The 15,580-nt window shown below is 48.9% G+C and overlaps 1 protein-coding gene across 2 annotated transcripts in view; it reads right to left on the bottom strand.

Moving 5' to 3' along the window:
- The window catches only part of LOC610160 (O-acyltransferase like protein), a 76,391-nt gene that overhangs the window by 6,471 nt on the left and 54,340 nt on the right, over positions 1–15,580 (bottom strand). For both annotated transcript variants that reach the window (XM_038525884.1, XM_038525885.1), the window contains exons 11-12: positions 4,422–4,535; positions 2,353–2,485 (exon numbers count right to left, since the gene is read on the bottom strand). In XM_038525884.1, the coding sequence (XP_038381812.1) occupies positions 2,353–2,485; positions 4,422–4,535 (247 nt within the window). The remainder of the gene's footprint in view (positions 1–2,352; positions 2,486–4,421; positions 4,536–15,580) is intronic.

The following is a 15,580-nucleotide window of genomic DNA, read 5'->3' on the forward strand; positions in this document are numbered from 1 at the left end:
TCTGTTCCTTGACCTAATAAGGCTCCTTGACTGGTTCTGTGTCTCCCAACAACGCACACGGTCTCTACCTGGGCTGAACCCTTGTCCTTGGGGTCATAAAATAGTGGAAGAGCGAGAGAATGGAGAACTCTTCAGCTCAGAGAACAGCCCCGTGGGTTGAATTCTATTATGGGCTCAGTTCAAGATCTTAGATCTTTATGTCACCTAATTGACCGTTTAGACCCAGACCTGTCTTCCAAGAATCTTTCTAGCTTGTTCCAATTTCAAAGTTGCTATGATGACCTCTCCATTGAACTGAATTAGCATCTTATCAGTCCACCATCTAGTCTCCAGAGAGAAGCTCTCTCCTCCTTGGCCTCAGATTCCTGCACTAAGCTCTGGCTGTATGAGAAGAAAGGTCTGTCCTCGGGAGCTCCCCACAAGCCCTCTCTTTTAGGCTAGGGTCCCCTTCACTCTTTCACTGAGCATGCCCCGTCTCATCTCATTCCTAGCATATGGCATAGGCCCCAGCTGCCTCCAGCGTGGTCTCTGTGTCCATCTTTCCTGGCTTCTAGAGGTTTGACTTTGGTCTACCCATCCCTTCTACCTTGTATCTCCAGCTCAGCCTGACTTGTGTTCTGGCTCCAAACTCCCTGATCCTGACTCAACCCCTGGAAGATTCGCAAATGCTCTGTCCACGTCTTAAGTCCCCCCACTGTTCCCTGGGTACCATGGAGCCCGGGTGACACTGAAGCATGTCTTTAATGGCATTCTGTTTTAATCTACAACTGGATTATGCGACTTCAGGGGATCAGCATAACTCCAGCCTACAGGAAAAGTCACGCAGCCTTTGTGTATCCATTCTGTCTTGTGAAGCTCTATCTCCTGTTCCTGCCATGAGCAACACAAGATTTTCCAAGGACAGAGGCCTCTTCACTGGAGCATCTAGGTGAGGCACACACAAGACTAGGTAAACAAAGGTAGGGCCTAGCAGAGGAGATTTGGGGCTATCACTGTACTCTAATAGTGCAAAGAAATTTTTGGCCTTTTGCCCATTGAAAAGCAAATTAACCTTCATTCATTCATTTATTAAGTGCTTTCAGTGATTTCAGAATCAGATGTTGGTAATTCAGTGGTAAGTCAGACCTCAAGGTCTTAAGGGTCAATGAAAGCCACATGAAGAGCTTTTGTACAGTTCAAGAGCAACACCAAAGTAGAGTTTTAAATAGGTTGGCCCAAGGGTGGATTATGAGAGGGACAAGACAAGAAGTCAAGGCAAGAGATGAGAAGAGCTTCAGCGAGGTTAGTTAGGCCAAGAGAGGACAGCAGAAGAAACAATAACGGGGGGCCTGGTGGACATTTGCATGGGAGGAGTGGTCAATGAGGAGGACATGTCCAAGATAAACCCAGGCTTCTGGCTTGAGTAATAAGCCTGAGTGGCAAACCAGAACAATTACCCATTTTTTACCTGGGAAGCAATTTTACCTGGAAGACAAAGCAACAGCTTGTTTCCCCTTAGACATCTTGATTCCCAGATGGAACCATTGAATTTGACCAAGAATCCTATCTATAGAAACCAAGGAGTTTGTGCTACTAAAAGGTAACTATGCCCTTCCAGGGACGCCTGGGTGGCTCAGCAGTTAAGCATCTGACTTGGGCTCAGGTCCTGATCCTGGAGTCCCCGGATCGAGTCCCACATCGGGCTCCCTGCATGGAGCCTGCTTCTCCCTCTGCCTATGTCTGTGCCTCTCTGTGTGTGTGTCTCTCATGAATAAATAAATAAAATCTTTAAAAAAAAAAATAACTAGGGATGCCTGGGTGGCTCAGTGGTTGAGAGCCTGCCTTGGGCCCAGGGCATGATCCTGGAGACCCGGGATCGAGTCCCACGTCGGGCTCCCTGCATGGAGCCTGCTTCTCCCTCTGCCTGTGTCTCTGCCCCTCTCTCTCTCTCTCTCTCTGTCTCTCATGATTAAATAAATAAAAATCTAAAAAATAATAATAATAATAATAATAAAAAAAATAACTATGCCTATCCAGAAGAGAGCCTTGCCACTGCAAATTCACTAGGTGTGTTTTTCCTATAGCAGTGAGTTCTCCGGGTCTGTACTAAGGCTCCAATGGGTGAAACACCACAGGGGGTCAATTTTGGAGCTTTCTTAAAGGAACTCAGTGAGGAAAGCAGAGAATCAGGATCCGGCAGGAAGATAAGGTCTCTCTTATTCTCTAGAGCCAAGAAACATTGCTAACATACCACAGCACAATAAAGTACTGAGCAGTCTGATTCCTGCCCATGGCTTGTGACGAGCCTGGCCAAATGGGCCACTCCAGTCCCAAGCCGACCCCGCCTTACAGCGAGGTAGGGGGCAGGCTTACCTTGGTTTTAAGAATGTTTGCCTGGTGGTTTTGGTGCATGAAAATGCTCAGAAAGAGGCCCACGAGGAATGGCCCATATCTGCAGTAGGGCTTAGTGTAGTACTCCGAGAAATACAACACGGTCGCATTTTCACTGAAAAACACAAAAACGGAAGGCAAAAGTTTCTTTTTGATCTGGACCTGAGAAAGGGAATCTCTCAGATGTCCATTGGTACAGTCAGCAAATCCAAAGGAAAATTTGGGGTACATTTGTTCATTTCCTCAGTAATGATCCCCAAACAATAATCTCATGATCTTGCCTTAGAGACACAGCTGACTTGCTAAAATTCCAGATTTCCCTGGGCAACCCCACCTTGGCTCCCAAGGAAATATGAAGACTGCATCCATTTTTTAGGGAGTTGTTTCTGGTAGCTGGTATGCCAGGCTAGCTCTAGAAACGTGGTTCTCAGGACTGCACCTCTTCGTGGAAGCTCTTACAGAATTTGGTTGCTTGGGCCACACCCCTGGAGATTGCGATTCAGGTGGTCTGAGGCGGCGCTGGCTGGAAGCAGCGGTGGATTTCAAATCTCCCCAGGTGACTCTCTGTGCTTCCAGAGTTGAGAACCCCTGGGCAGGTGGGAATGAGCCTCTTCCTCAGTCACCTGGCAATGCCCACAGAGGCTGGTGACGTGAGGAGAAGGGCATGGTGCTCCCAGGTCACAAAACCTGGGATGTCTTCCTTCCTTCCTTCCCTCCTTCCCTCCTCCTTCCTTCCTCTTTCTTCTTCTTTCTTTTTGTCGGGAGGGAGGGAGGGGGTGTGGGAGGTGTGGGATTAGGTAGGGGAAGGGAAGGAAGGAAGGAAGGAAGGAGGAGAGGGCGAGGAGGTAGGGGGGCGGGAGATGTTAGGGAGGAGCGTGTGTGTTATGTGAGTGGTGGATTGTGATACTCAGCATACGACGACATACCTCCTCTCCTCCTTCTTCGCTTCTTCTTCTTCTTCTTCTTCTTCTTCTTTGTTTCTTCTTCTTCTTCTCTTCTTCTTCTCTTATTCTTCTTTCTTCTTCTTCCTCCTTCCTTCCTTCCTTCCTTCCTTCCTTCCTTCCTTCCTTCCTTCCTTCCTTCCCCTCACAAACAGAGTGCACACTGTGCACAGAATGCCAGATAAGGTTCAGGGCTATTTTACATCGGGAGGTCAGTGAAGGCCGCTCTGAGAACCGCTGTTTGCACCGACACCTACAGGAAATGAAGGCGCAAGCCCTGCCACGATCTGGATTCTAAAGGAAAGGCATTCTGTGTGGGAGAACAGCAGGTGCAAGGGCCTGTGGAGGAAGGAACATGCTTGGCGTGTGGACGTTAAAAGGCTAGTCTGACTGGTCCAGAGCCAGCAGGTGGGGGAGTGACAGGTGAGGTCAAGCAGGAATTCCACTTTCGAGAGCAACCGGCGCCGTGGGAGGAATTGGAGCAGGTGACTGAGAAGATGGGGGCTCCATCTGCCCCACTCGGCTGCTCGGAGAGCAGATCCGCGAGGAATGGTCCCACGTTCCCCATGTGACAGGCAGGCTGGTTATAAGGGAGAAGGGCTGCACGTCCCCCCCCCCGGGGGGGGAGCACAATGGCACAGCGGGTAGGGCCGCGGGTTCCACTCCCTCGTCCTTGCGTGGCAGCCTCTCCATCCCCAGCGGGCCGCGGAGGAGAACCCCCGGCAGCCACGTGGGGGCGCTCTCTTCCACCGAGAAGCACTCGCACGGGGCGGCCCCTTTCAGGCGGGACAGCCCCCCACCCCCCACCCCCATCCCCGTCCCCATCCCCATCCCCGTCCCCGTCCCCATCCCCACCCTCATCCCCATCCCCCATCCCCGTCCCCATCCCCGTCCCCATCTCCCCCATCCCCATCCCCCCATCCCCACCCCCATCCCCATCCCCCCTAGTGCACGTGGGAAGGCTCTCGAGTTTGGCCGCAAGGCCGTCTGCGGGCTGGGCCGCTCCGGGGCTGCCCGGTGCCGCCTCCGCCCGGCCGCCGCCCGCCGCCCCCTGCGAGCCCCGCCCCCCGGCCGCCCGGCCCCCGCCCGCGCTCACCTGCCCGCGCTCACCTGGCTTCGCTGACCGCCGCGACCGGGAGGCTGTGCGCGCGAGTGAGCAGGGCCGCGGCGGCGGCAGGTGCCAGGAGGAGCGCGGCCCCGAGGAGCGCGAGGACCCGCCTACTTCTGCGGAGACAGGGACGGGAAGGTGCGCGGCCGCCAGGCACCTGCCGCCTGTGGGCCCCGGGCCGCGCACCTGGCCCTTTGCAGGCCTGGGACCCGAGGCTGCATCTCCTGGCTCGCCCCGGAAATTCCCGCTGCAGCCCCAAGGGACGCCAGGCGTGGAGGTCCCCTGCCGCCCACCAGGCACTACAGGGACGTCGTGGGGGGTGACCTGGGGAGAGGTGACTGCCAGGCACAGGGGGACAAGGGGCAGCGCAAGAGGGGGGTCCCGGGGTTCTTCCCCCACCCGGATGCAATCTGAGACAAATATCCGGGTGCTGGTAGTCGATAGGGGGTTGGGAATGAGGGATGGGGTGTGAAGCGGGAGGCAGGGCAAGCTAATACAAGGATGCTGCCCGTCCAGGTGGCTGATGCTCAGCTCTTCCAGAATGCTCTATGGAGCCTCAGGCAATGTGCCCGAATACTGTTCTTGAGAGACGAAAGAAAGAAGCCTTTTCTAGTGTCTTCTATCCATCCCCTGTGAGTCAAGGGTGGCCCCACAAAAACTCATTCTCCCTCACTTTTGTGACTAAAGACAAAAGGAGTCCTGAAGGAGTCTCAGCTGTAGGAGGTTCTGGGGCAGGAAATGAGACTTAGAGACACAGGCTCAGAGCGAGGCAATGTCTGGTTGTACCTGCTCAGAATCATGAGGGCCCGAACCCAAGTGATCTGCAGTGGCACAGGTGCAATGTGAAGCACAGGTGCGAGGCTGTCCAGGCACAGCCCGGCAGGGAGGATGCCTCTGACAATCCCATGCCGCTGCTTGAAGCTGCCCTTGGTTATTCACGCAGAGGGGATAAGGTACCATCCCTATATGGTGAGGGAAGCAGGGAGCAAACCATCTTCCTCCAGAGTCCCAGTCCTGCTTGGAACGGAGGAGTGGTAGCTCGGTGGTGCTGTGATGGATTAGTCATGTCTGCTGTGAGCGTGGGCTTGGAAGTTATGACAACAATGCTGTCCACTCACTGTGCCTTTTTGCCAGACCATCTAGCACTGCCCTCCTTGAATTACTGGCATTCCATACGAGTGGGTTCTCCAAAGAAAAAAGCCCTACCTTTCATACCTCCCACCATTTATTTTATTTTTATTTTTATTTTTATTATTTTTTTAAATTTATGATAGTCACACACAGAGAGAGAGAGAGAGGCAGAGACACAGGCAGGGGGAGAAGCAGGCTCCATGCAGGGAGCCCGATATGGGACTCAATCCCAGGTCTCCAGGATCACACCCTGGGCTGAAGGCAGTACTAAACTGCTGAGCCACCCGGGCTGCCCACCTCCCACCATTTAGAAGCTTAAATGTAGTTGTACGGCCACAAGCTTGGAGAGTGCTGGTTTTTTCTTTTCTTTTCTTTTCTTTTCTTTTTTTAAGATTTTATTTATTCATGAAAGACACAGAGAGAGAGAGAGAGAGAGAGAGGCAGAGACACAGGCAGAGGGAGAAGCGGGCTCTACACAGGGAGCCCAACGTGGGACTCGATCCCGAGTCTCCAGGATCACACCCCAGGCCCAAGGCAGTGCTAAACCGCTGAGCCACCAGGGCTGCCCGAGAGTGCTGGTTTCTAGCTGAGGGATTGAAATCTGCCTTCCAGGACAGCCTCCAGGGAAGATGCTGATATTGGGGCCAGGGCTCCTGAGTCACAAGGCCACTCAAGTAGGTCCCCACCAGGTCTAGAGTTGGGAGGTACTAAGACCTCATTGTCTCAGGTGGGTGGTAAACCATCCAGTCAGGCCATCCAATAAAAACCCACATTCACCCAAGTAAATATTTGTCTAACTCCCCAGGGGACTTGAGCCCAGTGCACAGCACCTCCTCTCAGGAGTCCGACGGGTCTCCACTGGCCAGCCGCTGCTATAATAAAACTAATAAAGCCTCCTAAACAGACTATTATGGCTGGATGGTGTACCCCCCAAATTCTAACATCCAGAACCTCCGAATGTGAGTCTAAATGTGAGTCTATCCGGAGACAACATCTTTAAAGAGATAATTAAGGTGAAATGAGCTCATTGGGATGGGCCCTCATCCAATCTGAATGATACCTTCCTTTTTTTTTTTTTTTTTTTTTTTTTTTTTTTTTTTTTATTTTATTTTATTTTATTTTATTTTTTTTTATTGGTGTTCAATTTACTAACATACAGAATAATACCCAGTGCCCGTCACCCATTCACTCCCACCCCCCGCCCTCCTCCCCTTCTACCACCCCTAGTTCGTTTCCCAGAGTTAGCAGTCTTTACGTTCTGTCTCCCTTTCTGATATTTCCCACACATTTCTTCTCCCTTCCCTTATTTTCCCTTTCACTATTATTTATATTCCCCAAATGAATGAGAACATATAATGTTTGTCCTTCTCCGACTGACTTACTTCACTCAGCATAATACCCTCCAGTTCCATCCACGTTGAAGCAAATGGTGGGTATTTGTCATTTCTAATAGCTGAGTAATATTCCATTGTATACATAAACCACATCTTCTTTATCCATTCATCTTTCGTTGGACACCGAGGCTCCTTCCACAGTTTGGCTATAGTGGCCATTGCTGCTAGAAACATCGGGGTGCAGGTGTCCCGGCGTTTCATTGCATTTGTATCTTTGGGGTAAATCCCCAACAGTGCAATTGCTGGGTCGTAGGGCAGGTATATTTTTAACTGTTTGAGGAACCTCCACACAGTTTTCCAGAGTGGCTGCACCAGTTCACATTCCCACCAACAGTGGAAGAGGGTTCCCTTTTCTCCGCATCCTCTCCAACATTTGTGGTTTCCTGCCTTGTTAATTTTCCCCATTCTCACTGGTGTGAGGTGGTATCTCATTGTAGTTTTGATTTGTATTTCCCTGATGGCAAGTGATGCAGAGCATTTTCTCATATGCATGTTGGCCATGTCTATGTCTTCCTCTGTGAGATTTCTGTTCATGTCTTTTGCCCATTTCATGATTGGATTGTTTGTTTCTTTGGTGTTGAGTTTAATAAGTTCTTTATAGATCTTGGAAACTAGCCCTTTATCTGATATGTCATTTGCAAATATCTTCTCCCATTCTGTAGGTTGTCTTTGAGTTTTGTTGACTGTATCCTTTGCTGTGCAAAAGCTTCTTATCTTGATGAAGTCCCAATAGTTCATTTTTGCTTTTGTTTCTTTTGCCTTCGTGGATGTATCTTGCAAGAAGTTACTATGGCCGAGTTCAAAAAGGGTGTTGCCTGTGTTCTTCTCTAGGATTTTGATGGAATCTTGTCTCACATTTAGATCTTTCATCCATTTTGAGTTTATCTTTGTGTATGGTGAAAGAGAGTGGTCTAGTTTCATTCTTCTGCATGTGGATGTCCAATTTTCCCAGCACCATTTATTGAAGAGACTGTCTTTCTTCCAATGGATAGTCTTTCCTCCTTTATCGAATATTAGTTGCCCATAAAGTTCAGGGTCCACTTCTGGATTCTCTATTCTGTTCCACTGATCTATGTGTCTGTTTTTGTGCCAGTACCACACTGTCTTGATGACCACAGCTTTGTAGTACAACCTGAAATCTGGCATTGTGATGCCCCCAGATATGGTTTTCTTTTTTAAAATTCCCCTGGCTATTCGGGGTCTTTTCTGATTCCACACAAATCTTAAAATAATTTGTTCTAACTCTCTGAAGAAAGTCCATGGTATTTTGATAGGGATTGCATTAAACGTGTATATTGCCCTGGGTAACATTGACATTTTCACAATATTAATTCTGCCAATCCATGAGCATGGAATATTTTTCCATCTCTTTGTGTCTTCCTCAATTTCTTTCAGAAGTGTTCTATAGTTTTGAGGGTATAGATCCTTTACATCTTTGGTGAGGTTTATTCCTAGGTATCTTATGCTTTTGGGTGCAATTGTGAATGGGATTGACTCCTTAATTTCTCTTTCTTCAGTCTCATTGTTAGTGTATAGAAATGCCACTGACTTCTGGGCATTGATTTTGTATCCTGCCACGCTACCGAATTGCTGTATGAGTTCTAGCAATCTTGGGGTGGAGACTTTTGGGTTTTCTATGTAGAGTATCATGTCATCGGCGAAGAGAGAGAGTTTGACTTCTTCTTTGCCAATTTGAATGCCTTTAATGTCTTTTTGTTGTCTGATTGCTGAGGCTAGGACTTCCAGTACTATGTTGAATAGCAGTGGTGAGAGTGGACATCCCTGTCTTGTTCCTGATCTTAGGGGAAAGGCTCCCAGTGCTTCCCCATTGAGAATGATATTTGCTGTGGGCTTTTCATAGATGGCTTTTAAGATGTCGAGGAATGTTCCCTCTATCCCTACACTCTGAAGAGTTTTAATCAGGAATGGATGCTGTATTTTGTCAAATGCTTTCTCTGCATCCAATGAGAGGATCATATGGTTCTTGGTTTTTCTCTTGCTGATATGATGAATCACATTGATTGTTTTACGGGTGTTGAACCAGCCTTGTGTCCCAGGGATAAATCCTACTTGGTCATGGTGAATAATTTTCTTAATGTACTGTTGGATCCTATTGGCCAGTATCTTGTTGAGAATTTTTGCATCCATGTTCATCAGGGATATTGGTCTGTAATTCTCCTTTTTGGCGGGGTCTTTGTCTGGCTTTGGAATTAAGGTGATGCTGGCTTCATAGAACGAATTTGGAAGTACTCCATCTCTTTCTATCTTTCCAAACAGCTTTAGGAGAATAGGTATGATTTCTTCTTTAAACGTTTGATAAAATTCTCCTGGGAAGCCATCTGGCCCTGGACTCTTGTGTCTTGGGAGGTTTTTGATGACTGCTTCAATTTCCTCCCTGGTTATTGGCCTGTTTAGGTTTTCTATTTCTTCCTGTTCCAGTTTTGGTAGTTTGTGGCTTTCCAGGAATGCGTCCATTTCTTCTAGATTGCCTAATTTATTGGCGTATAGCTGTTCATAATATGTTTTTAAAATCGTTTGTATTTCCTTGGTGTTGGTAGTGATCTCTCCTTTCTCATTCATGATTTTATTAATTTGAGTCTTCTCTCTCTTCTTTTTAATAAGGCTGGCTAATGGTTTATCTATCTTATTAATTCTTTCAAAGAACCAACTCCTGGTTCTGTTGATCTGTTCCACAGTTCTTCTGGTCTCGATTTCGTTGAGTTCTGCTCGAATCTTTATTAACTCCCTTCTTCTCTTGGGTGTAGGATCTATTTGCTGTTTTTTCTCTAGCTCCTTTATGTGTAAGGTTAGCTTTTGTATTTGAGTTCTTTCCAGTTTTTGAATGGATGCTTGTATTGCGATGTATTTCCCCCTTAGGACTGCTTTTGCTGCATCCCAAAGATTTTGAACGGTTGTATCTTCATTCTCATTAGTTTCCATGAATCTTTTTAATTCTTCCTTAATTTCCTGGTTGACCCTTTTATCTTTTAGCAGGATGGTCCTTAACCTCCACGTGTTTGAGGTCCTTCCAAACTTCTTGTTGTGATTTAGTTCTAATTTCAAGGCATTATGGTCCGAGAATATGCAGGGGACAATCCCAATCTTTTGGTATCGGTTCAGACCCGATTTGTGACCCAATATGTGGTCTATTCTGGAGAAAGTTCCATGTGCGCTTGAGAAGAATGTGTATTCAGTTGAGTTTGGATGTAAAGTTCTGTAGATATCTGTGAAATCCATCTGGTCCAGTGTATCATTTAAAGCTCTCGTTTCTTTGGAGATGTTTTGCTTAGAAGACCTATCGAGTATAGAAAGAGCTAGATTGAAGTCACCAAGTATAAGTGTATTATTATCTAAGTATTTCTTCACTTTGGTTAATAATTGATTTATATATTTGGCAGCTCCCACATTCGGAGCATATATATTGAGGATTGTTAAGTCCTCTTGTTGAATAGATCCTTTAAGTATGATATAGTGTCCCTCTTCATCTCTCACTACAGTCTTCAGGGTAAATTTTAGTTTATCTGATATAAGGATGGCTACCCCTGCTTTCTTTTGAGGACCATTCGAATGGTAAATGGTTCTCCAACCTTTTATTTTCAGGCTGTAGGTGTCCTTCTGTCTAAAATGAGTCTCTTGTAGACAGCAAATAGATGGGTCCTGCTTTTTTATCCAGTCTGAAACCCTGCGCCTTTTGATGGGGTCATTAAGCCCGTTCACATTCAGAGTTACTATTGAGAGATACGAGTTTAGTGTCATCATGATATCTATTCAGTCTTTGTTTTTGTGGACTGTTCCACTGAACTTCTTCTTAAAGGGGAATTTTAAGAGGCCCCCTTAAAATTTCTTGCAGAGCTGGTTTGGAGGTCACATATTCTTTTAGTTGCTGCCTGTCTCGGAAGCTCTTTATCTCTCCTTCCATTTTGAATGAGAGCCTTGCTGGATAAAGTATTCTTGGTTGCATGTTCTTCTCATTTAGGACCCTGAATATATCCTGCCAGCCCTTTCTGGCGTGCCAGGTCTCTGTGGAGAGGTCTGCTGTTACCCTAATATTCCTCCCCATAAAAGTCAGGGATTTCTTGTCTCTTGCTGCTTTAAGGATCTTCTCCTTATCTTTGGAATTTGCAAGCTTCACAATTAAATGTCGAGGTGTTGAACGGTTTTTATTGATTTTAGGGGGGGATCTCTCTATTTCCTGGATCTGAATGCCTGTTTCCCTTCCCAGATTAGGAAAGTTTTCAGCTAGAATTTGTTCAAATACATATTCTGGCCCTCTGTCCCTTTCGGCGCCCTCGGGAACCCCAATTAAACGTAGGTTTTTCTTCCTCAGGCTGTCGTTTATTTCCCTTAATCTATCTTCATGGTCTTTTAATTGTTTGTCTCTTTTTTCCTCAGTTTCCCTCTTTGCTATCAACTTGTCTTCTAGGTCACTCACTCGTTCTTCCACCTCGTTAACCCTCGTCGTTAGGACTTCTAGTTTGGATTGCATCTCATTCAATTGATTTTTAATTTCTGCCTGATTAGCTCTAAATTCTGCAGTCATGAAGTCTCTTGAGTCCTTTATACTTTTTTCTAGAGCCACCAGTAGCTGTATAATAGTGCTTCTGAATTGGCTTTCTGACATTGAATTGTAATCCAGATTTTGTAACTCTGTGGGAGAGGGGACTGTTTCTGATTCTTTCTTTTGAGGTGAGGTTTTCCTTCTAGTCATTTTGCTCAGTGCAGAGTGGCCAAAAGCAAGTTGTATTGGGAAAAAGAGAAAAAGAGAGGAGAGAAAGAAGGAAAGAAAAGAGAAAGAGAGAAAAAAAAAGGGAAGAAAAAGAAAAAAAAAACGAAAAAAAAAAAAAGAAGAAAAAGAGAAAGAAAAAGAAAGGAGAAAAAAAAGGGGGTGGGGGAAGGAAACAAATCAAAAAGCAAAACAAAACAAAAACAAAAACAAAAACAAACAAACAAAAAAAGAACCACCGGGGAGTATCTTCTGATTCTGTGTACTTTAAGTCCCTTGGCTTCTCCTGGAAGTTGTCCGTCTAGCTGGTGTTCTGGGGGAGGGGCCTGTTGTGCTGATTTTCAGGTGTTAGCACTTGGGGGAGCTGCTGTGCCCCTGCCTGGTGCAGGGCTCGGTGGGGGTTGTTTACCCCGTGAGGCCGCAGGAGGAACAGCCCCAGTGGCGGGGCAGCTCTGGAAACCTGGATTCAGCTCCGGCAGGAACTCCGTCTGCAGGGCCTGGAGGCTCCGGGGCGGGGCCGCTGATGTGCTCAGCTGGGGCAGGAGCGTCCTTGCTGTCCTGGGCCCTCCCGGCCTCTGCCTGTCCCGGGGGAGGCGGGATCCTGGGCTGTGTCCCGGCGCCCTGTGCTCCGGAGCCTGCGCTGTTGGATTCGCGCTCTCGGGCCGCAGCCCCCTCCGCGGAGCCGCCGCCCGAGCCCCTCCGAGCTGCTCCTGGAACCGCGCAGCCCCCTCCGCACGGAGCCTCTTCCTCTGCCCGAGCCCCTCCGAGCTGCTCCCGGGGCCGCGCAGCCCCCTCCGCGGAGCCGCCGCCCGAGCCCCTTCAGCTGCTCCGGGTCCCGCCGGGTTCCGCCGTGCGCGCTGCAGCCCTTAGGGAGCTCGGCGCACTCTCCTGGGTGCGCAGTTGCTGTTACTGTCCCCGGGAGCCTGAGGGCATCCCCGCCCTCCTGGGTCCTGCTCCACCTCCCCGCGAGCCCCTCTCCGCCCGGTAAGGTCGGTGCAGCTCCTGCTCCTCCGGGACGGGGCTCTCCTGTCCTGGGGACACTCGCCCCGGCCTCAGCCCGGCTCCTCGCGGGGCCCCTCCCCCTTGGAGGCCTTTGTTTCTTTACTTCTTTTTCCCCGTCTTCCTACCTTGATAGAAGCGCGAACTCTTCTCACTGTAGCATTCCAGCTGGTCTTTCTTTAAATCTCAGGCCGAATTCATAGATTTTCAGGATAATTTGAAGGTTTTCTAGGTAGTTTGGTGGAGACAGGTGATTTGGAGACCCTACTCTTCCGCCATCTTGCTCCTCCCCCGCCTGAATGATACCTTCCTGAGAAGAGGAGATTAAGCTCGGACAGCCCGGACGCCTGGGTGGCTCAGTGGTTGAGCATCTGCCTTTGGCTCAGGGCATGATTCTGGGGGCCTGGGATCAAGTCCCGCATCAGGCTCCCCGTGGGGAACCTGTTTCTCTCTCTGCCTTTCTCTCTGTGTCTCTCATGAATAAAAAAAAAAAAAAAAAAGACTCGGACAACCACACGGGGAAGACCATGTGAAGGCATGGGGAGAACCTCAGAAGAAACCAAACCTACTGACACCTTGATCTTAGACGTTTACTCTCCAGAGCCACGAGGAAATGAATTTCTGTTGTGTCAGCCCCTTCATGTATGGCACCTTGTCACGCAGCCCGAGCCAGCGAATGCACGTAGGTACCAGGACAGACAGACAGGGACACGGTGCCCTGTGCCCCGCCTTACGTCCTGTGAGTCCCGTCCTCCTGGGCCCCTGAGCCCACAGCACAAATGGCCCAGTGCCAAAGGGCTCCCCTGCCACCTCAGGTCAGCAGTTATATTTTCTGGCTTTTTGAGGGAACTAGTCCTGTGACCATGGGATGGAGAAAACCCCAGAGCTTCAGGCGCCGACCACCATCCTCATTCTCTCCAGAGGTTGGTCCCTCAACAAGGTCCATTGAGGGGCCATAGCCCAAGAGGAAGGAATAGCGTAGTGTCTCCTGAAAAGTAGTTGTGTCTGAGAAGATCCCAGTCTTCCTTGCAAGCTGTCAGCCCCCAGCGTCCTGGCCAGGATCCCCTACAGGATTTCTCTCGCTCTTTCTTCACAAATACCTGGAGCAGCAATCAGCACGTCCTGCTGCAAATGCCACCTCCGAGGAAACCTGCAGAGGCTTGCCCTTCCTCCCCTGCCAGGGCTGCCGGGCCTGCTGAGGCCTCGCACCTCACGCACCTGTTCCCACAGGCACTTGCCAAGGTCTCCAGAGCCCTTGGAGCAGCCGTAACCCTCAGGGAGCCGATGCCTGTGACAGCTCCCCAGAACTGGTCCGCCTGGCTCTGCTGGGCCCAGCAGCTCCCCCTCCCCTAGAGAGCTCTCAGGGTTCACTGTCTTGTAGGAGGGAGAATCCACCTCTGTGGGCCTGAGGCCTCTCTGCTCCTGTTCAGGCAGCAGGAGAGATCAGCGACTCAGGAGCACCCCAGGAATCAGCCTGCCCTCTCAAAGGGGCCTGGGGGCGGGGGGTTGGTCAGCATCCCAGAGCTATCTCTACCACCTATCTTGAATTTCCTTGTCCATCCTTGTGAGGGTGAGGGTAGGAGATCACACTAATCCCTAATTCCCAGCACTCTTGGGGATTTCATCCTGGGACGTGTGAGTATAAATTAAGCAGGCATCCAGTGGTAGGTCTTTCTTCTACCAAAGGATGTTCAGAGCTATTTTTTTTAAATCTCTGTTTCCAAAATAAATAGCAGTGTAATTATTAGATCTCATTTCCATCTTATTACCAGATTTTCTTTCTCTCCTCTTTTCTTTTCTTTTCTTTTTTTTCTTTTCTTTTCTTTTCTTTTCTTTTCTTTTCTTTTTTTTCTTTTCTTTTCTTTTCTTTTCTTTCTTTTTAAAAGATTTTATTTATTTGAGAGAGAGAGAGCACAAGCAGTGGGGGAGGCAGAGGGAAAGGGAGAAGCAGAGTCTCCACCGAGCAGGGAGCCATAAGACTCGATCCCAGGACCCTGAGATCATGACCTGTGCCAAAGGCAGATGCTCAACCAACTGAGCCACTCAGGTGCCTCTCTTTTATTTTAAGATTTTATTTATTTATTCATGAGAGACACAGAGAAAGAGGCAGAGACACAGGCAGAGGGAGAAGCAGGCTCCCCACAGGGAGCCTGATGTGGGACTCGATCCCAGGATCCCAGGATCACACCCTGAGCCAAAGGCAGATGCTCAACCACTGAACCACCCAGGCGTCCCTACCAGGTTTTATTTCAGTCTCATATGCTTTTCTCAGTTCTGTTATGCTATCAAAAAGTATACTCCCTGCCCCTGAACCTCCCCTCTGAGAAAATAAACCATTTGAATTCAGATGCTTTTGTTTCAGGAGACTGGGTAAGGGAGAACTTGGACCTCCTCGCTCTCCCCACAGCAATCACACAGAGGCCGACACCCCCCAGCACCGGGCACTGGTTCGGGTCTCCACACAGGCTCACCTACCTCAGAGGAGTGGAATGAAAAAGGGGTGAAGCGGCAAGTGTATGGGAAGGGGTGAGGCTGAGAAGAGGAATGCAGACCTTTCAATCTGGGAAGCCTTCATTAAGAACTGCTCCACATCAGCACCTTCTGGAAAGGGTGTTTTGAGAAAAAGCCAAGGAAGGGGACCAATTGCCCAGATAAGGCGACCCTTTGTGGAATAGGGATGGTGCAGAGAAAATAGGGAGATGGCCACTCCTGAATGGGTTTAGTGAAGCAGATGCTCACAGTGGCTTATCCAGCCACCCTTCCCCCACCTCCCTGTGCGACTGGGAGGGGCAAAGGGCTGCCCCAGCTTGGGGACAGCAGCTGGGGACAATGGTGATCACATGGAATCTCAAATAATAGGTAGCTGAGTGACATGTGGTTGCACATTACTGACAGGCAAGCCCTGTGCTGGTTC

Source organism: Canis lupus, chromosome 1 (assembly GCF_011100685.1).
Source record: "Canis lupus familiaris isolate Mischka breed German Shepherd chromosome 1, alternate assembly UU_Cfam_GSD_1.0, whole genome shotgun sequence".
Lineage (NCBI taxonomy): Eukaryota > Metazoa > Chordata > Mammalia > Carnivora > Canidae > Canis > Canis lupus.